The sequence below is a fragment of the Cryptotermes secundus genome, unplaced genomic scaffold (assembly GCF_002891405.2).
Source record: "Cryptotermes secundus unplaced genomic scaffold, Csec_1.0 scaffold641, whole genome shotgun sequence".
In the NCBI taxonomy this organism is placed as follows: Eukaryota; Metazoa; Arthropoda; class Insecta; order Blattodea; family Kalotermitidae; genus Cryptotermes; species Cryptotermes secundus.
The window spans coordinates 442442-469621 of record NW_019720713.1 but is presented as its reverse complement, the minus strand read 5'-3'; the positions used below and the strand labels follow the sequence as shown (position 1 = coordinate 469621).

General features: G+C 41.8%; 1 protein-coding gene across 1 annotated transcript; it reads left to right on the top strand.

Annotated features, from left to right (window-relative positions):
- Nucleotides 1-7705: 7705 nt before the first annotated feature.
- Nucleotides 7706-26772, top strand: LOC111871958. Its single transcript, XM_023865399.2, has 7 exons — nucleotides 7706-7847; nucleotides 9538-9600; nucleotides 13464-13655; nucleotides 14749-15702; nucleotides 18000-18191; nucleotides 23531-23761; nucleotides 25588-26772. Exons 1-7 carry the CDS (start codon nucleotides 7793-7795, stop codon nucleotides 26544-26546), a joined length of 2646 nt encoding a protein of 881 aa, XP_023721167.2. The 5' UTR covers nucleotides 7706-7792; the 3' UTR covers nucleotides 26547-26772.
- Nucleotides 26773-27180: the final 408 nt, after the last annotated feature.

Genomic DNA, 27180 nt, shown 5'->3' with positions numbered 1-27180 from the left:
ACCTGTCCTAATGCCTCTTTGTCACTACAAATCCCATATAACTCCCTTCTTCTTCTTTTCTTATTACGCCCTCTGGCCTGTTTCCCATCAGAATTATTCTGAAACTAAGATGGGTCTTGTAGACAGCTGGTAGGACTTCTTGGACGGGTGATCAGCCTTATCGCAAGGGCAGGACAGGACAACACAAAGGCAGAAGGAACGCGGACAGACACTCAAGCATTGAACGGGACTGGAAACCACGATTCCAACGTCTTACTGGGTGAAGACATCTCGTGCTTTAGGTCATGGGCCAACTGTGACCGGAATATGGAATCTCCTGGAACTGATCCCTGGCCTCCACGCTAAGAAACAGGAGAATAAATAAGTTACGTCATGGCAGAGTTTTCGACATGTGAGGGAGTAAGTAAACTGGTCATAAATTGGTATAAAACGTAAATTTTGTGTGACATTCGAACACGGAAAATATATATTTCTCGACACATCCTCCAAGAACTTTGATTGCTTGCCCCATCGCTTTAACAGTGGGTCGAAACCCGCAGCATAGAATTCTATTGACTGTTGTCTGAGACACTTCCGCACCTCCGTTTCAACCCCTTCATCATCAGCGAAACATTTGCCACGTTCCTTGATCCAGGTTTAAATGGCTTTACATGACAAAGACTTCACACCATAAACAGAAAATATTTTTATGAATATCCTTTGCATTGAGTCCTTTTGTCCACATAAAAGGAAGCTGCATTCGGTATATACTCCTCAAGCAGGATAGCCATTTTGACTACTGAACCAACCTCTGGACATGCGCATGCGCGTCTGATAACCTGGACTGTTATGAAGCTGGACTGTGCTGCTACCTAATGATACAAATAGAAACACGATTACATCAATTACAGGCGTTTTACTTGGAATTTGATTCCTATGCACTGACTCTCCCTCGTAGTCATGAGTATTCCTGTGTCTCTTCTTTTGAAATATGTGAATGTACAGCAAGTAAATGCCTTGGGAAAAGGGAGATCACAGAAATCGTGCTTCCACACAGCAATCCCAACCCACATTCGCAGCTCAGTCTTAAAGGGGGCCCATACACGTAAGAGTCTGACTCGCGAGTCCGACTCGGCTCGGGTTCCAATGAGCCAAACTCGTCCGTGTGTGGGTCGCCACGTTCATACGTATGTGGTGAAATTAATCCCATACCAGCTCCTCGCCGAGCCGGACTCGCGAGCCAGACTCGTACGTGTAAGGGCCGCCTTAACTAGAACCTTGCGGGATAAGAGCAAGCCTATTTGTTGCCGTGACAAAACATTGCGCCCGTGTCGCTAAGCCCGCCTCTTCCTCTCAAGTTGACATGGGATGGTACTGTAAAGTGTCAGAGAAAGACAGACGTCGTTCCATATAAACATGAGAGGCTCAATTGTTGAGGCATTTACAAAGTAACGGGACAAGGGTTTGATTCCGGTTTCCCAGACAAATCTGTATAAATGATGACGTGGATGTCTCGCTTCATTGCCAGACACACATAGCAACAACTAGTTTGTCCGAATCTGAGACAGGTTGAGGATTTTATTATAACTGTCCACATGCCAAATAAGGTCGTTTCAACAGGATAGAACAAATGCGGGCTGATGGGCAAAAGAAACGGATTACAGCACAGGAATACAGCTCTAAAGTGACATAAGCAGAAATGGCTTTTTCTCGAGTATATTCCATTACATGCATTTTAGCAAATATGAAAATATTACACTACAGTGATATTGAGGTTACCTCTGGGCCTAATCAACACACAGCAGAACTCAGTGTTAGATGAGGTTAACGCTCCGAGGGAAAGAATCTCTTGTGCTCACTGGAGAGGTAGATGTCTGGGCACGGAAGCCGGTGAGAAGGTGGGGTCAAGTAAATTCTGTGTCTCGCTCAGGAATGGACCCTTAGTCGTCAAGGCTTTGAGTCAGTTACGAGTACAATATTGACTGAGACATCACCGCAATCACTCTCATTTGTTTGTTTGTTTGTTTGTTTGTATATATTTAACGCTGCAGGCAATAACACATTATGCAGAGCCGAATGAACTGATGATGATGAACAATGGATTTGTAAGGATGTATAAAATATTGGCCGATTTCTAATTTAATGTACTATTCAGATATTTACCTAGAATGACTGAGGAATACCATGAAACACCTCATTCGCGATGTTTGGTGTACCGACCGGGAATGGAATTAAGTACCTCCCTAATTCAAATCCTAAACATTGCCGCTTGAGCCAACCTGTTCTACCTAGTAGTAGTAGTAGTAGTAGCAGTAGTGGTGGTGGTGGTGGTGGTGGTAAAAAAAGGTAAAATAATCCCTGTAACAGGCAGTGGTGGCCCGTAGGGCTGTGAGATATCGAGGCTCCCATATTTTCTAGATAAGCGGCTCACAAATGGCGGTGAAGTCAGCCTTACGCCCTGTCCGTTCTTTCGCCCAGGAAGATTCCTGGTACTCATTTCTGTTAGAGGCTGAGACAACCCCAGGGCCACAGTGCGGCTTGAAGGATTAGGTCAATTGAAAAAAATCCAATGGCCTCATCGAGAATCGAACCCGCGACATTCCTGCTTGTAACATAGTACCTCAACCAACTACGATACCGCGTGCCATTAGTAGTAGTAGTAGTAGTAACACCAGTAATAGAATGAGGTATACCCATAATTTGTATTTATAAAGAATTCCATATTCTCGGACATAACGCCGTGTAGTCCATCGAAAGTCAAACCGACTTTTAGGAAGATAATGACACCTACATCTGCAGGGTCGAAAATGAGCCAAGTAAGAAACCAGAATAAACCAGGTTATCAGTCAGACTCACATGATGTTATATCCAGGAAGATACGTAGAACTCTTTATAACCACCGGTGAAAGAACCTCAAATCCTACAATAATACTTGTAAGCCGTAAGGTAAAAGTTGATCCTGTGCTTAACTAATTAAGCACTACGCCATGAAGACGTATGGGGGAGTGATGTATAGATCCATATTTTCTTGATGTCGACACTAGTTGGAGTTGAGAGGGCAGCTTCATGTGCCGGTCGCTTTAACCCCGGGGAAAGAGCCCCCGGTACCAATTGGAAAGGAGGCTGGGTGGGTCCCTGTGCCAGCCTGGACTCTGTGGAAAAGAGAAAATTCTTGACCCTACCGAGACTCGAACTTCGACTCTTCGGTCGTCCAGCCCGTAGCTAGTCGCTATAGGGACTCAGTGATTCCGGCTCATATTTCTTTAATTCCTGGTCTACATGATATATCCAGACTTGCACCCGCCTGTTTCTTCTGCTTGATCATTTCACGTCACGAGGATTCACATTAAAGGGCTTTCGTCCAGAATTCATGTCCTCTGTTAAAGAAGGGAAATGGTTATTAGCTCATAAAACGCGAATCAGCTTCAAGGCATTGAAACTGCCTTTCACGTGTGTTGCAGAAACCTGCGCTTGGGATGCAGAAGGACCGCTTCCAGGGAGCTTCTTGAGACGCCTGCAGCAACAATACTCGTATCTCGAAAGGAGAAACAGTTGACACCGGAAACAGTGAGTGAGTAATGACTCTGAGAATTCATTCAGTTGTTCCTGTGTCATTCTCTTCTCGCGATGTACTTCCACGTGCTGAACTCTGTGGTTCCTCTCTCCTCCCATTGTGACATTGACATGATGTCTCCTATAGATTCATTATCTGTACAGTCACTGGCAGATGAAACATGGTCCTAGAGGAAGGATTTTATATAAATGTAAACTTCTGAGTTCTTAGAGAAATAATTTTTCTTTCATGCAATAATTTTTTTTCATATTATCCTAGTTCTGATTTTTATTTCATGACTTTTCAGAGACGGTTATGTTTCCATCCTCAGGTAATAAGCGTATTATAGGCTCAATCGATATAACTAGTCCCTGTCTCCGGACGACCAGTTCTATCGATTTTTCCTAAGAAAATAAGTATTTACTTGAATACTGAGAGAGAATCGAGCCTCTGAATCGTCGTTTTAATGAAAATTTATTATTTTATTGATACATTGTTGTCACGAAATTGAGTCTAATGAATGTATAAGGGGTGGGACTTCTTGGCCCTTGCACCGCGTCCACAGTGATCTGTTGTGCCTCCAAATTGGGTCTAATTTTCTTCAATATTGAAATGAAACTGCCGAACAGGAGAAGTGACAACAATGAAGAATATATAATTTCTTACGTTACATTTAATGCATTTTTAATTAGGCGACAGAAATTCATCAAATTGTTTCAGCTCTGTCCACGTAAGGCTAACATCTCTAATTTCTACAGAATATCTACGCTGTATTTACTTGTAGTTACGATCTGTAAGTTGTCAATAAATCCAATTACCAATCTAAACCCCATATGCAGTCACGCATACACGTGTCTGTAAGTAAGTAAAGCTATCCCTGTAACAGGCCGTGAAGGCCCATAGGGTTGTGAGACGTTGAGGGTCCGACATTATCTAGACAATCGGCTCATAGATGGCGGTAAGTTTGTCAGCCTTACGCGCCGGCCGCGCTTTACTCCCCAGGAAAATTATTTCATTAATTCCTGGTACTCATTTCTGTTAGAGGCATCAGGGTCATAGTGCGGTTTAAAGGATTAAGTAATTTGAAAAAGAAAATCCATCTCATTGGGACTTGAACCCACGACCTTCTGGACCAACTATGCTATCGCATGCCCCGACAGATGTAAACCACGCTGATTTAAATTTAACTTTGTGCTTTTAAATGAGGTTGAATATTTTGGAAACAAAAGAACATCAAATTAAGAGGAGTATTCATTTTTAACACAATCACTTGGACTCTTTTTCCATTTACATATGGTTTATCTCGTAACATTTTCTCCTTGCATGAAGTGATTGAATCGTTATTGAAGCGAATATCGCTCATAATATTCTAGTGTCGCTGAGAGACAGAGCTGCTGCCATAGTCCCAGTGATGGTACAGTGGAACTATTGTATCACTATTTAAGAATACGTTATTTAAAGAATCATCAATGGAACGGGTTCTATAAAGGAAGTCATGGATACTCTTCATATTCGCTCCATACATGAGCATGACACGACACTTTTATACAGGAATCCGAGGCTTGTTAAGGGACAGCTACTGGGCTATTGGAAGGCTGTATAATGAAACCAGTTTAGAAGGAAAAGAAAACATTAAGTAGTGAAGCGTCACCTGCCGCCATAGAGCAGAGCTGTAGAATAATTATTGTGAGGCGAGCAACACGGAAGAACCTTGTTAATGACGCCTAGTTGTGTCACCTAATGAGATCATAAGATGTCCCAAAAGTGAGAGCTCTAATAGTAGGACAAGATTTAGTGATAATCAGGGCTATACGGTACGGCCTAAGCTTATTCAGGAGACTTTATCGGTATATATTGAAATATAAGAATTATTTGTGATTTATGTTTATGACGCACTCGGCAGGTTGACTCCACAGCATTGAATGATACAATTATTGATTAATTTGAAAAGGTTTGGAACGAAGTGTTCGTGATCTAAACGGCATTAGCCTCTAATCTGTACGGAGGAACACAGAAACATAGATAAATCTGTCAGGATAAACGGGGATCTTGCCGGAATTCTAACCTAGTACCCACCCCCACAAATATGAGTCCAGGGCAATACCGCTATGCCAACCAGTTCAGCGAACTATCGGAATTGTTATGCTTTATAACGATAAAGTCTGTCGTTCTTCTATAATTTACTGTTGGAACACTATGAATTATGTAAAAGTTAAAAAAAAAGGTAAAGGTATCCCTGTAACAGGCCGTGGAAGGCCCATAGGTTTGTGAGATGTTGAGGTTCCCACATTTTCTAGTCAATCGGATCATTGATGGCGCCAAGGTTGTCAGCCCTACGCTCCGGCCGTCCTTTACCCCCAAGAATATTCCAAGATCATTCCTGGTACTCATTTCTGTTAGAGGCTGAGACGACTCCAGAGTCATAGTGCAGCTGGAATGATTAGGTCAATTGAAAAAAAAAACAATGACTTCATCGGGACTTGAACTCGGGACCTTCCGGCTTGTAGCATAATGCCTCAACCTACTACGCTACAGCGTGCCAATTGTAAAAGGTAGAGAAGTAAAAGTTGTTCTTGTACTTAAATAATTAAGTTCTACGCCATGAAGAGGCAGGAAGAGTAGAGATATAACTCCATGAAGATTCCTGGTACTCATTTCTCTTAGAGGATGAGTTCATCTCTGGGACGTAGCGCGCCTGGAAGAATTAGATCAATTGAAAAATCCAATGATCTCATTAGGAATCGAACCCGCTGCCTTCCGGCTTGTAGGACAGTTCCTCAACCAACTACGCTGCAGCGTTCCCCCAGTTAAAACTTGGGTTTACAGATTTACCACTCCCTTTATGTCCGGGTTTCAGCTGCCTAGCTGCAACTCATCTCTCTGTTCCGAATGCCACGATGTGTCCACCTACGCACAGAATTATGTACCCTTACACGCCCATCACAGAAACAAATGTACATTCTTGAACTTAATTCTACATATGGACAGACGGACGGCTGGTTGGTTGGTTGGTTGGAATAAATTTACTTGGGCGTGCACGTCAGTGTTTGAGCGTGAAGTATGATAGTGCGATGCATAGGGCCCTACTGCCCTAACCCGTTGTTGAATACACACAACGTCAAGTCACGGCCCCTTGTATACACATGTGGCGTGGCCTGCCCTGTTATTAACATCGTCCATGAAAATGAACTCCTAAAGCTATGAAGAAGATATAACTGATTCGTTCATATGGACCGCTGTCATCGTCAGAGTAGACTGATATACATATTAGTTGTCTAAGAGTAAATCTACTTTTGTAGCTGCGAACATATCTCAGTCTCAATATTACTGTACTGATCCCACTACATTCGACGATTCGATTCATCGAAGCTCCCACAATAAAATACCCGATTGATCTTAGGTTCCCTGTCAATTTACGGGGAGACAGGACGACAAGATTCGGCCCACGTGATCCCGCGCTTAGTTAACACGGCCTCCGGCCCGACGCTTAACCTTTTCACACGCATAGAAACGGAGAATTCTGGTAACTCCCGTAACAAGAGTAAATGAATTAACTAACTCCATGGAGCTGAGGACTTGTTCAGAAGCCGCCAGTGATGCAACTATTCAAGAAATTCCCAGCATTTAGTGGAACCCGAAGATTCATTACCGATTTCAAAAGAGCCTTCAACTGGTCCCTTTCCTCAGGCAGATAAATCCAGCCCATACCACCTCATTATATCTGCCTAAGATCCATTTTAATATTATTCACCCGCCTACGTCTTGGTCTTCATAGTTGTCTCTTTCCTTCTGACTTTCCTACCAACATCCTATATGCATTCCTCTTCGCCCTAATTCGTGCTATATGCATAGTACAGGAATTACTAACACAAACACGATTATTTGAAATTAATACTCGGTCGTATATTGGCAGAGCAAAACTTTGAGCACAGGGTTGAATATATCTTTTCAACCTTATCTGTGATCCACATAATTGAACTTTAAATGAGGCGTAGATTTTCCGAACGCAACAGAATAGCAAAGACAGACTTCACCTCTCATGTGATCTTCAGTATGTTAAATAAACATGGGATAGGCAACAGATTACTGGGAACACATATTTCGTCTGTAAACATTAGACCTATTAGTGACACGAAATATCACAACCTTCGGAGTGATTGCAGGAGTAGATAAGAAGTGTAGTGATAATTCTTTGTATTTTCTGCGCACAACGTGTGAAGCCATCTTCAATTCCAGCAGCACCAGGAAGTACTGGACGCCATGATAGCAGCACACGTGCTTTGGTTTCTGGTATTCAGCGCTGTTTCTTCTGTAGGTATGTAGCTGTATTTCCTCAGATTCCTGCTGACAGCGCTGCAAATATTGATGCAATTTCAGCTATGTCTAAATATTTCTAACGAAGCTCTGCTACATTAAACATGACAATAAGGAGAGATATGTCTTCTAGGAAATGGCGCCGTGCAGTCCGATGAAAGTCGATTTACGTATCAGAATTAAATTTCTACTCATCTTTCAGGGTCGAAGGGTAAGATCTGTTTGTTTTTGCTTGGTCAAGTTTTCGACCTTAAAATGGAAGGGATATATTCGTCCGAAACTTCGGACTACACTGCGTGTTATCCCCGAAGATAGAACGCTTCATAGTTACGGCTGTTATAATCTCTAGAACAACATAGCGACTATTTTGTACAGCGTGCAAACACAACATGTCGGACACTGGATCTGTTTCCCTCGTGATGTGACTGAGTTCATTCCACATATGCGTAGTTATGCGAGATTGTACACCGTTTAACACTCGGTTGTTGATGTGTACAATCTCTTTCATGCCTGCAATTCATCTAACTTTTTTCATTATCTATAATTTAGTATTTTTCCTTATTTCATTTTCCCTTACATCCACTTAAATATGTACCAAATTCTTTATCTGTACTCCTTGCAATCTATATACTAATTCCTCGGCGGGATAGCGTAGTCGATAGAGCGACTGGCTACTGGCTACGGCCGAGGGGTCGGAGTGCGAGTCCCGGTGAGGTAAAGAATTTTCTATTCTTCATGTCTTCCAGACAGGCTCTGTGGTCCACTCAACCTCATATCCAATGGGTACCGGGGGCTATTTTTCTGGCGGTAAATCGGCCGGGGCGTGAAGGTAACCACTCACCTTCAGCTAGTGTCGAGTTCAACAATATGTTGATCTATACATCCACTCCCCCATACGCCTTCATTGCGTCGTGCTTACTTAGTTAAGCACAAAAACAACTTTACCGTTTTTACCTTATAACAATTCCTCATTTATGTTAAGCCACTCCTTTGACAATAGACAACTCAGCAGCATGTTATTATATTGTAGCATCCTATTACACTTTTCACTTAGTCGATTAATTTACTACGGCTTCACTTGCAACACTAATGTTGTATAACATTTATTATACGGAAGACAACAGTTGTCTCGCTCAAAAATGTTAACACATGATGATGATGACCACATTGCTTGAATCATGAAGTAATAAACTTTAAAGTGAATAACTTTCAATAAATTTTATAGAATATAGTATTGCACGTGATACTGTAAAAAAATTAATCGACACTCACCAGAATGTGTTTAACTTCCTCTTTTCCTAAACGTAAATGGCAGTTTCCTCTCCTTGTTAGCCGCCCCAGTCTCCAAATTCCTGTTTCCATCCACGCTACACCATTTCTTTCATTTCTAATACATCATTCGGTGTGCTGTTCTTTACCCCAGGTCTGTTGGTGTGCTTAATTTCTTAGTGGAAAGCTTGTGAAATTCTCTCCCATTTTCGAGAATAAATTTTGGTTCTTCATCATGATGTATAAGAGAGGAAATATTCCTATTCAGCTGGACCCATTAGAAATATCTGGAACAATGAAGTAGCCCTTTCTAATGGAGCCAATTGAGCAGGAATATTTCCTCCATTCACACGCGGTAACGGAAATGGAGGGTTCCGAAGCTTCATCCTGGTGATATCAGAATGTCATCATCTTTATTACAGAAGGAAATGACACATCACGAAATGCGGTCGCTCCATCCAGCATCACTACTGAGAGGTCCATAGGTAAGGAAATTAAATATTTATTTATGCATTCATCTGTGGTTTGTTTAACGATGATTTCGAAAGCTTGATTTATATAGAGTCGAATGACACAATAATAAATTTTTAATAAAGTGCAAAGAAGCGGTCATGGCTTCATTTGAGGCACTATCCCGGGATTTTTACTAATGGGACTGAAGTTTCCACAAGAAACCTCGGTCTTGATTGTCTGTCTCCGGACGGAGGACCGAACCCGAAGGTAAGGAATTTAATATTTTTAGAATAGACGTTGCTGCTGCTAATCGGTAGCTTCATAACTACGAGAGAAAACTTGTGTTCGGTAAGGAAACGATGGCCCTGTAACAGGCCGTGCAGGCCCATGGGGATGTGAGACGTCGAAGCCTCCACATTTTCTAGACAATTGACTCACAGGTGGCGGTGAAATCAGCCTCATGTACCGGTCGCACTTTACCCCCAGGAAGTTTCCTGGTACTTATTTCTGTCAGAGGTTGAGTCGACCCTTGGGCCATAGTGCGGCCGGAAGGATTAGGCCATTTGAAACATCTAATGACTTCATTGGCAATCGAACCCGCAACCTTCCGGTTTGTAGCATAGTGCCTCAGCCAACTTCGCTAACTTGTGTAAGGTATCTGTGTAAGACAATAACTTATTTGTTACCTTAACTCGCATTGGGCACTGCTCAGATAAAAAAAGTGCTACGAAGGAATATAACTTCATTTACAAGCGTGTATGATAATGTATATTTGCATATATCAGACGGCCCCGAGCAAGAAAAATACTGCAGTCTGCTTTTACCGGTTCTCACGGTCTCTCCGCTTGCAGATTTCTTATATTTTTCTTCTACCCTGAAGATGGAGGCCATACGTTCCTCCGAAACGTCGGTTAACACCACATATACACGGTGCCAAATCCCAGAAGACTGCTTTCTTCATAGTCACCGCCGTGAAAGCCTCAAATCTTACGTACATTACTTACTTACTTACTTATGGAGCTGAGCCCTTCTTGAGAAGAAGCCAAATATGCAGCTATTCAAGTATTTCCCAGCATTTTATGGAACCCGAAGGTTCAATACCGTGTTCACAAGAGCCCTTCACTGGTCCCTATCCTGAGCCAGGTCAATCCAATCCACACCATCCCATCCTATCTCTCTAAGATCCATTTTAATATTGTTCACCCACCCACGCCCTGGTCTTCCCAGTGGTCTCTTTCCTTCTGACTTTCTCACCACTATCCTACATGCATTCTTCTCCCCCATTCGTGCTACATGCCCTACCAACCTCATCCTCCTTGACTTAATCATTCTAATTATACTTGGAGAAGAGTACAAGTTATGAAGTTCCTCATTATGCAGTTTTCTCCAACTTCCTATCACTTCATCTCTCTTCTGTCCAAATATTCTCCTCAACACCCTGTTCTCAAACACCCTCAGTCTATGTTCCTCCCTTAATGTCAGAGACCAAGTTTCACACCCACACAGAACCACAGGCAAAATTATAGTTTTGTATATTCTAATTTTTATGATTTTGGACAACAGACAAGAGGACAAAAGGTTCTTGACTGAATGGTAGCAATTATTACCTGAATTCAATCGCCTCTTAATTTCCTCCTGAATCGAATTTTGATCTGTTACTACCGTTCCCAAATATCTTAACTCTTTCACATTTTCAAAACATCTCTTAGCTACCTATATATTATGATTCTGTCCTGCATTTTGGTGACGAGACAGCAACATATACTTAGTTTTCTCTTTGTTTACTTCTAGACAAACCTTCTAACTTGCGTCAATTAAAGTTTGTGTGTTTTTATTTACAAAACGTACATTGCGCATCGATAATACAGAGTGTTCTTTTATCACCTAACACTTCAAAATACGGATGTATGTACATGTAACTTCTTTGATCTTGAAGGCAATTGTATGAAACTTTCACAGAACCTTCTTCGGACTTGGGAAATCCATTTGCATTGGCAATGCTGACCTGAGTTACATGATGGTGGTTCTTGTGTTCCTGTGCAGAGACAACACGGTCAAGAGTTTTCTGTTCGTGTTGCACCACTGAGAGACACTAACTACGGCACTGTTAAACCATACGAAGACACAAGAAGTGTGTGTAATAAATGTTAAAAAGGACAGAGACGCAGAGCATCTGATCGTAAGGAAGAACAAAGTAAGGCATTAAAAACAAGCCCGACCAAATTGTAAGGCCTTTAGAACAATAGATTGGGGTCTCAACCGGCAGTGCCCGGGAAACTGTCGTCATGACTTGTCGTTGTTCTCATACAAAATGCAGCCGAATTATTCATTGTCAGAAGATGGACTAGAGAGATTTTGCGCTTGCGCAAGGGGGTACAAAGCGCTGCTGGCGAGCAACCCTGGTGTCTTCCAAGTCAAATGATTCTCCGCTGAAATACACTCCCACTCTTATGATTAACGAACAAAATGTCCTCGCAATCACAGATTGAAACCATTTCTACTTAAGCTCTGAACAAGGTCCTGAAAATTTGCGTTTTCGTTTCGGTGCAAATCGTGTTCTTCGGGAACATCACGTGGAACACGTTTTAGCAAAATAATCACATTTTCCAAGTGTATATACCGATCTGTGACTGCTTCAGGTACACTTGTTTTAAATAACGTACTAAAACTTTACCGAATACAATGGTTTCAGTTCAGATACCTGTGTTACTTTGATTTCTTCAAGAAATTAATTTCTCACAGTTCACACTTGCATTTCATTCTGTGGTTTACATTGCAAGCTGTCAGCATCCCAGCCTACAGAGTGTCGAGTGGCGGGACTGTTAGTGAATAATGAATTGGCAAAGATCTGGGAGGACACTTTGTGCCTAATAATTGGAATCCAGCAATTGCCCAGGAGGAACTTACGAATACCACGAAATATCTCAGTCATGGCAACCCGCGTCCGGGTCAAGATTTGAACAGGTGACATTCCCAGTACAAGTCTACAGATTAGTGGGTCTTTGGACTTTGTCCAAAATCTGGACCAGTCCAGAGATTGAATTTAAGTATTTCTAGTGCAACTAAGTGTGTAGGTGTCTTCCACCCTTTATCTGTGGACGGAAAGAGTTCCAGTTTCCAAAAACTTGTGTTCTTCAGAATACCGGACGAAGAATGAAGTCCAAGAACCCAGTAATTCCGAGCCTCATACGCAGTCGTCAGAAACCCTTAGAATCTACAAATAAGCCCGGAGCTCTGCTACTGTGCCAATTATTTCTGTCGAAATCAGGTTTCATACTGAGATGTATAGACTTATTACTAGACAACGAATCGGTAAATACATTACGGCGGAAGCAAAGGCGCACAACAATAGGACAAGCATAAAACAATACAGGACAATAGAAAAAGGTGTTTTCCGTGGGGTCCACTCAGAGGTTATATAATGGGAAGTTCCAAAGAAGCAGTTAGTTGCTGTCAGAAGTTGAGAGAGTTCAGTTGAAAAAGAGTTAGTTTGAGTTAGTTGTTGGGGTCGAGTTCTGGAGATGGCAGTCTAAGGTGATTGACAAGAAATATCAAAGAAGGAATTAGATGTTGGAAAAAAGACCTCATATGTGTTTTGAAGTGACAGTGATACTGTTACGAATCCGTTGCCAGGATACGGCAAGTGAGGACTGAGGACACTAGTTCGTGTGTAACGGTGAGTAGTAAATGCTGTAGATTATCGATAAAGCTATATTGCCTGTAGTTCCGAGTGGTGTGTATAAATCCAATTATTCAATCCAGAACCCGTCTTATAAGTCATGCGCAACCCCTCCCCCAGACACGTGATAATACGAATGCTCTCTGCTTATGGTTTTAGTCAGTCGAAACTTTTGGTCATCTGTCAACAAGGACACACTAAAACGAATGATTTCAGGATGCACAATCAACATCAGTAGGGACCTGAAGAAGAACAGCCGACTTATCCTGCATCCTGACAGCAGCTCAACAGACGGGTACAGGTTCGTCCTGCCGACAGCTGGGCACAGCCTGCTAACTTTCCAGCACGGGCAGGAGGTCGTGTTCGCTTGTCCAAACGGAGTGTACGAGAGAGCAAAATGTAACACGGGTAAGAGAAACCTTCATTTGCTTGCAACGTATTTAGTCCCATGACTTCAGAAAGAAATATTGACACGTATTTGGGATTAGCGTGACTAATAATAATGGGTTCTGGATTCGATGATTAGGTTTATTATAATTTCTTTACAATTACAATCAATTATTACAGCTCACACATTAAACTCCTTCTTAATGCCGTATGAAAGACGTCTTATGAAGAATCTCTCACTAATCTCTGACTAATCTCGGAAAGACCTCTACTACTGGATCTCTATTACTGATCGCAGTTACTTTACTACTGGCGGTTTACCACCGATCATTTCATCATTATAACCATTAATTTTAGTTTTCAAATAAACACTTACGGTTATAGATCTCATGTAAGATCCTCTCTGACGAGAGGATGGATCTGTCGTTTACAATTGTTGCTGGTCCTCGCCAGCGTAGTTACTCTCAGAGTCAGAGTCAGAGTTACTTTACGACTGGCGGTTTACCGCTGATCAATTAGTTTTGGCTGCAAGCCCCTTGACACTCATGACCAGTAATTTTGTTTCCCAACTGAACACTTCCGGTTATAGTCTAATTGCTGTTGTTCCTCGCCAAAGCAGTCATTCTCAGGTCCGAGTCCCGCGGGACTCATGACCACATTTTACTGTCTCAGATTCGAGACTCCCCAAAACTGATGGGCCAGGTCCCCCGTACGTTTATCCTCCAGGCACTGGGTTCCTTTTCCATCGTCTTTTACGACTCTCAGAACTACGGTCCGAGAGCTCCTCGTTATATAGCCTCGGGGCGGTCCCAAAGAAAGCACCGTTCATTTAGTTATACTGTTTCCATGGTAACGAATTTGCGACGGCCAGCAACGGATTGTTTACCAAGAATCTGCTGCCCTAATAACGGCGCTGTCACGCTGTTTGGTCTCCGCTGGAACGTGTGTACCAAGCCGTTGCTGAGAAACGGTCGCTGTTTTACTCCTTAGCAAGGAGCCTAAAGGCCACGATATATTTCAGTATAATCGCAGTAGAATAACTTCTCCCACGATAAATAATAATAAACATTGTGATGATAAAGCAAACTGTTAACATTCTGTATCATTTTCACAGGTGACAATTTCGCATTCTTATCTTCAGAAAGAAATGTCAGTGTCTCACAAATAACGTGCAGACGTCCTCTGAGGGCAACGGTGAGGAACTCTGGAAGATGTTACAACAACGAATACAATCACGTGGGTGTCGGACTAACAGTCCGGCAAGATCAGTCAACTAGAGAGTTTATCAAGCTCTTCGACATCTGCTTCGATCCTCAGCTTCGATCTAGCGCGTATGCCAAGTTCACCCTCATGCAGGGGGTTGAGAACGGCCAAAAGAACGTCAAGCGATCCTACTTCAAATGTACTCAAAAATTAGACGAGATATATGGTAGGGGGAACCAGCACACTGCGTTGGTTAATCTCACGGGCTCAGGGGATGAAGCCGACAAATACATTAACCGAAACACAAGCAGTGATTTATATCTCACTAAAGGCCACCTTATTGCTTTTAAAGATTTTGTATATAACTCACAACAGGAAGTGACATTACTTTGCCTCAATAGTGTACCAATATGGCAAGTGGTTAGGAGAGGTAACTGGAGGAATGTGGAGAGTAGCATACGCCAGTATGCGAGCAGGCACGGTAAGGATCTGACAGTGTATGCAGGTACATATGGTATCCTACACTTACCTCATGTTAACGGAACCAGTGTTCCAGTTTATTTAGGTACTGATACAAATGGCAGAAATGTTTTGCCAGTACCACAACTGTTCTGGAAGATCGTGTACGACCGTCTCATGAGACATGGTATAGCGTTTTTGGTTATTAATAACTATCGAGAAGATACATATCCAAAAGAGCATGAGGTATGTACTGATGTTTGTAACAGAACTGAATCCTGGTTCAATGGATGGGACAGGCAGCAAATTAGCCTGGGATATGTGTACTGTTGCACTGTTACGGAGTTCCTTGTGAAAACCAATGCAATACCAGAATTCAGGGAAGTTGTAATAGATCTTCTTATTTAATTTTTAATAAGGGAATGGAATTCATGGAAAAAGATTAGTTACCATCAGAAAGAATTTCCTGTAGGCCATACTTAGGAAAGTGACCTAAGCAGTAATTCAAGGGGGATACGGGGTCCTAACCCCGGCCGGAACACTGACTTTCCTCATCGGAGTTTTCATGGTTTCACACAGTACCGCAAGGCAAATGCCAGAATATGCCTCAAAGTAGGACCGCGAACATTTCCTTCCACACCCTTTCCAATTCATTATTCACTACCATCTTATTGAATAACTCACACGAAATAACCCAACCGAAAACGAATACATCGCGTACAGACAATTCCAGATTCCCCCTAAGAGTAGTCGATATAGCGACTGGCTACGGGCTGGACGACCGAGGGTTCGGAGTTCTAGTCGCTGTAAGGTCAAGAATTTTCCCTTCTCACAGTGTCCAAGCCGGCTCTGGGGCCCACCCAACCTCCTATCACGTTAGTATCGGGAGCTCTTTCACCGGGGGTAAAGCGGCCGGGGCGTGAAGCTGACCACCCACCTCCAGCTAGTGCCGAGGTCAGGAGAATATGAACCTATACATCCACTCCCCAATACACCTTCTTGGTGTAGTGTTTAATTAGTTAAACACAGGGACGAATTTCCCTTTTTTTTTTTACCTTATACTCTATCTTATCAACATCGCCCTTCAAATTTCACTAATGGGAATAAACAGCAAAGGGCATTTAAAGAACCACATAGCAAAAACATGTAAGTTGTGCATGTGTTTAACTAATTAAGCACTGTATCATTAAGACGTATAAGGGAGTGGATGTACAGATCCACGTATTCTTGACCACGGCACTAGTTGGAGGTGAGTGGTAAGCTTCACGCCCCTGCTGCTTTACCCCCGGGAAAGAACATTGGTACCAACTGGACAGGAGGATGCGTGGACTCCAGAGCCGGTCTAGAAAATACGGGGAAGAGAAGAGTCTCTCCCTTGCCGGGACTCGAACAACGACCCCAAACACATAGTACCACAAACGAATTATGAGACAGTGGTACTTAAGTATTGTGAGTGTGGATATGCAGTGAACCCTCTTACAATTCCTCAAACGAACTGAATAAGGCGAATCTGGGCTGTAACTGTATAATAGGAATAATGGCTGTGCTCAATGCTGAACAAAGCAAGTTGCATTGGTTTTACAAAAACATGCATAATATTCAGTATTTATCGTTTGTATGCTGCTACAGGGAGTTGTGCTGACCGAGTATAACAAAATTTGAGCATTCGGCAAACAATTTTTCGCATTCATTCTCATGTACATAATCGAATTCGCATTGGACAGTGGTTTTAATAAAAAGGGAAAACGGGCAGAATCCAATACAGTACTTTTAAACGAGGAATATTTGCCTGGCTAATTTCAAGTACATTAGCGATGACCACAAAAACATAATTAACTCCATTCTAGTCCGTCATACTAGCGAATTAAATATAGAATAATTGTTGACACCGTCTAGTGATTGTAGATATTTATTGCCTTTACATGTTTCGGTCAGCTGACCAGCTTCAGAAGGCATAAGACCAACATATCCAGGAACTACTGTTACAAAGTTCATAATACGTACAAACTCAGAAGATTTTATATAAAAGTTATTTACAATTATTTGGATTAAAATCTTATTAATGTTTAATATCTAAGCCCTTGGACCGATTTTTTTATCCTTGTGCCTCTTCTGTTAAAAATGAAATGTTGGGGTGTTATTCGGTGCCCTCAGTGGCCCTCGCAGTGATAGTCTCCCTTTTTTTGTTTGTTATGGTTCTGCAGTTATATTACGGGTATTATACACTCGTTGTACTTCTGTACCCGAAATTTATTGAGGTTTATCTTATGCGTTCCTATCTGTATCGTTGTGATGTCTGTCTGTTTCCGTTTTACCGTGTTTTGAGGCAATACGTATCTGTAAATTGAACCACACTGGACGTTGTTAACAATTATTATTCTACTATAATTTAAGAAAAACAGAACTAAACAAATGAATCATAAAGAAATAAAGGCAAGGAAAACAAGAAGGAAAATGGAACAGAAAATGAGCATAATTGATAAACATATATGGAGGCTCTTATGTACATAATTTTCTGTTTCAAACTCCTAGTCCAAACGTAAGAAAGGCGGATGCAGTCCCACCTGGTGGAAAGTAGCCACATCCTCAGCCGAAAAATTATCAGAGCTTATTACAGCCTGCCGCAATCTAGATTTCTTTTTTTGGCATTTCTAATTGGCTGTGGTAACCCGCAATTTCCTGTTTATTATTGCCAATAAACAGATTTCCTGCTCGTTATTAAACATACCTTCAGAACTGCAGCTTCTCGTTGCACGTTACCAAGAGTGACACTGTTCATTCGTCGCAAATGTGAAAGCATGACTCCTCTGAAACAATCAGCGCTCCCTTCTGTGCTCTTATTGACAGCATTATCAGCTTACCAGAATTTTCCAGACGTCCAAGCAACAGAATTTGGTAAGGAATTTCTTGATTTTTAAAACTAAGGATCTGTTAATAATGTTTTAACAAGTAATACTATTTCAGACTTCTGTGTTTTCTTGCTTGAAACATATTAAATTAATTAACCTATTTTGTCTGGGGCACGCTGTAGTTCAGGTGCCTGAGACACAATGCTACAAGCCAGAAGGTCGTGAATTCAATTCCCGATGAGATCACTGGGCTTTTCAATTTACCTAATCCTTCCAGCCACACTATGACCCTGAGGTCGACTCAGCCTTTAACAGAAATAATTAACCAAGAATCTTTCTGAGAGTAAAGGGTAGCTGGCGTGTAAACTGGCAACCTCACCGCCATCTGTGAGTCGATTATCTAGAAAATGTGGGAGCCTTCACGTCTCACAACCCCATGGGCCTTTAAGGCCTTGTCAGTTTTATAGTTTGGCTTACATCTGAAAGTGAATCTACTTTCCGAATCAGGCATGATACGTCGTTTCTTGTGTAGGCAACTTTGAGCAGGGGATTCCGTGTGTTGGTCTCAATTTCCCACTGGAGTGCGAATAAAGGAAACGCGTTTAAAATAGAATTTAGTTACTCTCTAATAATGACGTAACGGTCTACATCACTGACTGATGATGGCGCAACTGTTTTTCATAGTAAATGGAGTATAGTATTTTCTACTTATTAAAGAGTACTTTATTAATATTTATAGAGTAGATTGTTACGTTTCTATAACAGAGAACTTTATATGAAAGTAAGTTAGAGGGTAGAAAGTCAAGCAGCTTCTTGTTACTCGATAATTTTAATAAAACTGTTTGCTTTTTCTGTATGGAATATTTATTATATTATTACTAAAATTAAAAGTATTATTTTTTTCCCTGGCACTACAGCCCCAGTGGGCCTAGGCCTACCTCCATGAACTTCAAAAATATTATTACCTACTATTATATATTTATTTTTCATCCTTTGCTGAGCACAGGGGCCACTCACCCTGAGGCGTGTATTGTCCTCTCTCTCTCCTTCGCATTCGAAATCTGGTATCATGGGTCCGAATTCCACTCCGGGCGTGAGTGTATATGATCTCTGTTTGTGTGTAGGTGTGTTTTGTCTTTTTTATATAGAGAACTTGCGACAGACCGATCCTACCAACTACCTATACAAATATCCCAAAATCTGGAAAACCGGAGGCCTTGGACCTCATAGATCTGTAATACCATACAAGAAGATGAATTCTCCGTAATTTTGTTAAGCCTACTTTTATATTACAACAAAATTTGCATACATCTGCTTATCTCTTAAGAGAACAAGTGAAATTTCAAGATGAAAAATGCAATGGAGTAACTTTCAATAAATTATCATTTCGTCATAATTTCTAAAATAATTTCCTCCAGTGCGTCTCTAAATCTTAATGCGATTCCGTAAAGAGTGATCTTCAGTTTTCTTTTCTGATATTGTATTTGTCTTAATATTTTGAATAAGACATATTTTCTGACCGGAGTGAGTGGTGTGTGCTTGTGGCGGAGAGACCCAGTTAGAGAGTGAATGCCTGCTCTAGTCACTCCCAGTGGAGGAGTGACCAGTAGTAATCGGACCGCTTCTCTCGTCGAAGAGGAGGCCCCATTTCAAAACATAAAAGCCTTGGAAACCAAGACTGACTCTACTGGCGAATACCAGTAACATTTTACTCGACCGAGGTAGAGTAGCCGTGGCTCAGCCCAGGCAAGAGGATTTGCCGACAGGTGTCTCGTTGTTCCCTCCGTCTCTCCAAGCAAATGACAGAATATTATTCAGATTTCACCATGAGGCCTTCTTTCTCATCTCTAACCAATGTACCATTCACCATACACCATAGTTAGAAGCTGTACGTGTAAGGTCTAGATACTGACAGCGTCCTAGAAACACACAAACCAAAACAGCTATGATCTGTTTGGGATTAAGAAACTAAATACACGGCTCAACGGAGAAATATTTCTCAAGACATCAGGACGTACTTTGGTGAACTCAAGTATTATAAACATACAACACACACGCAGTCACAGGAGCAAGACACAACACAAAGCACAATACACACGAAAGTAGGAAGAGTGTTCCGATAGAAGAGGATAGGTGTGACTCGCGTATTGAGATGCGACGTAGGGATAACAAATCCTGAACAGTTTTAATATTTTTAATATATAATATTTTTCAATATATATGATGAACATATATTTTAGTTATTTTAGCATGAAGACGGCAAGGCATGAAGTGAAGTAGTTTAACGTAAATCGAAAAGCACCTGAAGATGGCACCTTTGTGCCGAAACATGTAGTGCAGGAGTGAAGAGTGAGGTGGATCAGTGTATGCACTGTAAGACGGCTGGAATAAATCATGGACATTGTAAACATATTTAATCTTCTAAGACATGGCAAATATCTTAATATGAGACATTAGCGGTACTTCTGAAACGTAAGTGCATAGTCACCTTTGATAATATGATAGTAAACTAGTTAGAAGAAGAGTTTAGCCTTCTGGGATATGATGCCGTGTAGTCTGGTGAACATGTGGTTTCCATCTTCAGAGTTTAAGAGTGAGGGCACACCAAGGAAACTGGCAACCGCAACGCAACCACAATTTCCGAGAATTGTTATCAGCCTGAGTTGAATACGTGTTACTGAATGGAGAAGCGAAAATTGAGGAAACGACAAAGCAATTCTCGGAAATTGAGGTAGCGTTGAGGTTTCCAGTTTCCTTGGTTTGCCCTCGCCCTAAGAGTTAACCAATTAAGAAACCAGCATGAAAGAGGTAGCAAACAGAGTCTCATCCTAAGGTTTTCCCTGAACAAGGAGGCATACATTCCTCCGAAAAGTCAATGAACTTCTACCGAACTACAACATACCCCGTCCCAGTAGACAGTGCTCTTCATAACCACCGTTGCAAGAACCTGAATCCTACACAATATTACGACAACTGAGGTAATCATGACTGTGAATGTTAAGAACAAAGTCTTATGGAACCTAACTTAGTGTACTTTGGAATATACGTGTCTTGACAGCGGCATTTTTTCCGCGCCATGCAGAAACGGATATAGAATTTATAAAAATCGTGACATGTTCCCGGGACTTAATGCTTATGTTTCACAACATCTCGGGATGCTAGCGGTTCCATAATTTTGCTGAAGGCCGTGGTCTACGAAAAGTTGATAGTCACTGCCTTCTGAACCCTGTTCCAAGTTAGCATATTCAAGTTGCATGTAAGTTTTCCAGTCACCGCAAATCAGCGGTTTTGCCTTGCCCTTCTACAGCCTCTCATTACCGCATTTACATGGCTTTTCATAACTTCCAAAAAGAAATGCGAAATCTGAGGTCCGCCGACCACATGCAACCCCCGAAATAATGTTGTATTGAATTCATTATTGTTATTTTAAGTGTAAGCCCTATTCTTTTAAAATTGTGTTACAGGTCTCATTATCCGCACTTACTAAACCAGTTGTAGGCCAATAAGTATTTTGCTACTCTTCAATACACAATGCACACAAACTTTACTTGACTCAAGTAAAGAGGTTGGTCTAGAAGTAAACACAGAGAAAACTAAGTATCTGTTACTGTCTCGTCACCAAAATGCAGGGCAAACCCATGACATAAAGATAGGAAACAGATGTTTTGAAAATGTGGCACAGTTCAGATATTTGGGAACGACGGTAACAAATCAAAACCTAATTCAGGAGGAAATTAAGAGGAGACTGAACTCTGGTAATGCTTGCTACCATTCAGTCCAGAAACTTTTGTCTTCTCCGCTGCTGTCCAAAAACATAAGAATCAGAATATACAACACTGTAATTTTGCCTATAGTTCTGTATGGGTGTGAAACTTGGTCTCTGACGTTAAGGGAGGAACATAGACTGAGGGTGTTTGAGAACAGGTTGTTCGGGAGAATATTTGGACCGAAGAGGGATGAAGTGACAGGAGGTTGGAGAAAACTGCATAATAAGGAGCTTCATAACTTGTACTCTTCTCCAAGTATAATTAGAATGATCAAGTCAACAAGGATGAGATGGGAAAGACATGTAGCATGCATAGGAGGGAAGAGGAACACGTATAGGATATTTGTGGGAAAGCCAGAAGGAAAGGAATCACTGGGAAGACCAAGTCGTAGTTGGGTGGACAATATTAAAATGGACTATATATATGAGACAAACTCCGTCTTAAGTGCAACAGTTTAATTGTAGTTCTTTCTTCTTCCCTTCCTCCACACTACATGTTTCGGCCCTAAATGGCCATCATCAGGTGTGTATTCTTACGTAGCTGCTACACTGCCCGTAGTTTAAAATTTAAGATCACCAGTCTTTCCAATTGTATGTATGTATAAAATCTTAGTTAACCTACAAGCGTCAATTTGATTTCTAAAATTGACACTTTTTTAAAACTTCAATTCAAATTAAAATGTCTATAAATTTTCTGTTCTTTTTCTTTTTCCAAATTTTTAAAAATTAAAATTATCTTATCTTTAATACGTGTGCACACGTATTAAAGATAAGCAGCGACACACACAGAGAGAGCCTACACAGAACAATACCTGAACAGCGATAAAACAAGAAGTGGCCGCTGCAGAAATATAGACAAAGGGCGTGTACCCCGAGAAAATTTTATTTTTTAAAAATTTGGAAAAATAAAAAGAACAGAAAATTTATAGATTTTTTAATTTGTATTGAAGTTTTAAAAAAGTGCCAATTTTAGAAATCAAATTGACGCGTGTAGGTTAACAAAGATTTTATACATACACACAATTGGAAAACTGGTGATCTTAAATTTTAAACTACGGGCAGTGTAGCAGCTACGTAAGAATACACACCTGATGATGGCCATTTAGGGCCGAAACATGTAGTGTGGAGGAAGGGAAGAAGAAAGAACTACAATTAAATTGTTGCACTTAAGACGGAGTTTGTCTCATATATATTGTGTGAGTGTAACAGGATGCTTAAATATAATATTAAAATGGACCTTAGAGTGATAGGATGGGATTGTATGGATTTCATTGATCTGGCTCAGGATAGGGACCAGTGGAGGGCTCTTGTAAACATGGTAATAATCCTTCGGGTTCCATAAAATGCTGGGAAATTCTTGAGTAGCTGCACAATTGGCGACTTCTCAAGAAGGGATCAGCTCCATATGCGGGTGAATACCTAATATTAAGAATTTCATTTTTAGTGATTTATTCTCTATAAAATATAATCTAATTTATCTTAATTGTGTAAGGACTGGAATAATGGGAAACAGCCATGTGCTCAGTCCAGTTATATGAAAATGCACAGTGATTTCGAGGCCAGCCGCTCATGTTACCCACCATGAAGGATACGTACAGTTCACTGTGGCAATGTTGCAGGTTGCAGTGTCCCCATCTCCAGCATAAGTGTGGACACTCCGCTGATCCTCCAACACCGATACCGCAATGGGATGGCGCCCTTCCACATGCCAAGTAACCCGGGATCTGATTCCCTGACCTTTGGTAGTGGAGATGCCGTCAGGTTCGCTTGTCCTGACGCAAACAAGAACCTGCTGCTGATCCCCAACTCCCCGCTCACGGTCTATGAAGTCATAGCCTTCTGCATTAAAGGTGGGTTCTACGAGTGCCTTGGTGGAATCTGTTCATGCTTCTTCCCGTTCTTAACTAATTGAGCACTACTCCATGAAGACATAAGGGAGAGTTGATATATAAATGCATGCTTTCTTGATCTCAGCACTAGTTGGAAGTGACTGGGCAGCTTAACGCTCAAACCGATTTACACCAGGGAAAAGAGCCCAAATTATCCATCGGGTAGGAGGACGAATAGAGAGAATAGAGAGGAGAAAAGTCTTGCTCCTACTGGGACTCGAACTCCGACTCCTCGGGTCGTCAGGCCCGTAGCCAGTCGCTATCACGACTGAGGTATCCCGGCTCACATGTTCAGTAGGGTATCAAATCGTTAAGACTCATTAAGTCAAGCGCGCTGGGATGGACGGGTTTGTGGCACGCATAGGAGCAATAACAGGCACATATGGAATTTCAGTCAGAGAGCCTGAAGGGAAGCCTATAACAAAGAGGCATGAGGTATGGATTAGATTTATGTAGATGTAGATAATGTAGAGAGAAGTGGCGATTTCTGGTGAAGGGCTTAAGAAGCTGACGAATCTCTGGCTGGATACAAGATGGCGACTTTCTTGAACGGGCGAGAGACTCTTAGCTTCTCGAGAAGGACTACGTTCTACGGAATTAGTTAATTGACAGCTATGACGGTGATGATGATAATAATAATAATAATAATCATTGGGCCAAAGCCTTTTTTGAGCCAATGCCTTCCTTGGAAAACTGCCAGATGGGCAGTGAAATAGGCTACCCAGCTTGCATTTCTTTCGATTTCGCAACAATAAAGTTTAAAAAATTAGGTCGTCAGCCTTGCGTCCAACCCCCAACCTGGAGGGTCAGGTCTTTGTACATACGTCCCGCAGTGATAGGGTTGCCAAGTTAGACCCCTTGGCACCGGGATCACTTTACATCGCCTTCTACACCTCACAGGGCTACAGTGGAGGTACTCTAACCCTTCCTCCACGCGAATTAATAATAATATGCATAATAATGATTATAGGAAATTCATACGTTTTTGCAGGTTTCCCACAGTTACTATAAGTTCACTTCAGTTGAGCATTGGCCACAAACAATGTAAAACAGTAAGGACTTATCTAATCACAATACATTTGATAGTTCTTGGTTCGACTAAATAATAGAAATTATCGTAATTTTCCTCAGTTCCTCGCCATTTAGTTCCTTCTTTATCTCCTCCACGGCCTACAGTCCTCGCTTCATTGAGTCACAAAATAAAGATAACCGTTAAATCCCTCTTAAATTCTCGACACTCGCCGATGCCATAAGTAGTCACCCAGGTACATGTCTTAAAGTAAGAGTTAAGTTTATTCCGCGAATCAAAAGAGATTTTTGAGTCTAGTTAGTAACCAGTACTTTCACAAAAGCTATCTTCTCTGTAATGATCTCAGAAGCTGCTTTTAGTATGAGACCAACACGAAATTATATAACTTTTTTTCTTCCTTGGCACTACAGCCCCAGTGGGCCTAGGCCTACCTCCATGAACTCCGTTCACTTCGGTTTTTCTAGATCTAACACATACGGTAGGACTCCTTGGGCGGGTGATCAGCTCGTCGCAAGGCCTCTACCTGTAGACAAACACAGAAAAACGCACACAAATATCTATGCCCTGAGTGGGATTCGAACCCACGATCCCGGCTTCCGTGCGAGCGAAGACAGTTCATGCCTTAGACAGCTCGGCTACCGTGACCGGCGAAATTAGATAACTGGGGACGCCAAATTTGTATTCTGGAAATTTTACAGATAACCTCAAGAAACTACGAGGCCATAATAACCAGTATAAAAACTGAATCTTTTTACAGGTTCCATCTTCAGTATCAGTGGAACTTCCCACGACTTTAGCAGCATCAGGTGCAAGAAACCGCCGCAACCAACAATTAAACAAGAAAAGCGATGTGCTGTAGGAAATGGGACCCAATATAATATCGGATTCAATCTCAAACGAAAGTTCCTGGGACTTATCGAGATTTGCTATGACATTGCAAAGCACAGCACTATAAGCACTAGGTATATTTTAAGTAAAAGTGTTGGCAATCATGATGTTAATGATTATACAAACATCAGTTTCTCCAGCTCCAACTTCGGCAGCGGTAACACAGGATCACCTGAGGACTTATACACCTGCAAGAATCAAATCAGAACACTAGGACATATATTAGGATCAATTACTCAGGCTAACAAATATATTAATTGTGACTACAGAAGCAATAAGTATCTAGATAGATGCCATCTTGCGCCATATGAAGACTTTTTATTCGGATACCAAAAGAAAGCGGCTTCCTTTTATATCAACACAGCACCTCAGTGGAAAGCGATTAATATCGGAAATTGGGATATTTTAGAGAGAAGAATAAGAAGATACGCAAGCAAGCAGAAGGCCGATCTGACTATCGTAAGTGGGACGATTAATGTAACAACACTCCCAGATATATTCGGCACCGAAAGGTATGTTTATCTTCCTGAGGACCCTAGGAGCAGTTCCGTGGTACCAGTGCCCGCTTTGTTCTGGAAACTGGTTCACGACAAGGCTAGAAATGCTGGTATAGTGTTTGTAGTTGTCAGTAATCCGTACCATCATGACTTGCTTACACGTGGATATGTTGCTTGTACCGATGTATGCAGCAGCACACCATCCTGGTTTGGTGGCTGGAACAGGTTGGATGTTAGCTCTGGTTACGTGTACTGTTGTACTGTGAATGAATTTGGAACCAAGTCTGGCATTAAACCTTTCCCCTTCAGGGCCAAGCATGTCCTTGGTTAATACAACAAACAGGGTCAGGTTCTCCTTAATAGCTTCCTTTCTTTCATTAATAATACAAAGAAATCAAGGGCACACAGTGGCGTATATGATTGAGGAACTTTACTACAAGCCGGAAGGTCACGGATTAGAGTCTCGACGAGGTCATAAGACTTCTTTCTGTTTACCTAATACTTCCAGCCGCACTATGGCCCTGGGATCGGTTCAGCCTCTAACAGAAATGAGTACCAGGAATCTTCCTGGGGGTAAAGGACGGCCTGTGCGTAACGCTAACATCCTCACCGCCATCTGTGAATAGACTGTCTAGGAAATGTAGGAGCCTCGTCGTCTCACAAACCTATGACGAACTGTAACAGGGACAGTTCTACCTTTTTATCTTCTTTTTATTTCTAGTGGGGTGGGACTAAGTCCCTTGTACTGCGGCCACTTCTGGCCTACTGTACCTGTCTCAGATGATAGGTGAGGGTGATTGTGGAGCAATTGGTGGAATGAAGATTGGCAAGGGAAACCGAAGTACTCGGAGGAAACCTGCCCCAGGGCCATTTTGTCCACCACAAATCCCACTTGACCAGAACCGGGATCGAACCCGCGCCGCCGCGGTGGGAGCCAGGGACTAAACGCTTGAGCTATGGTGCGG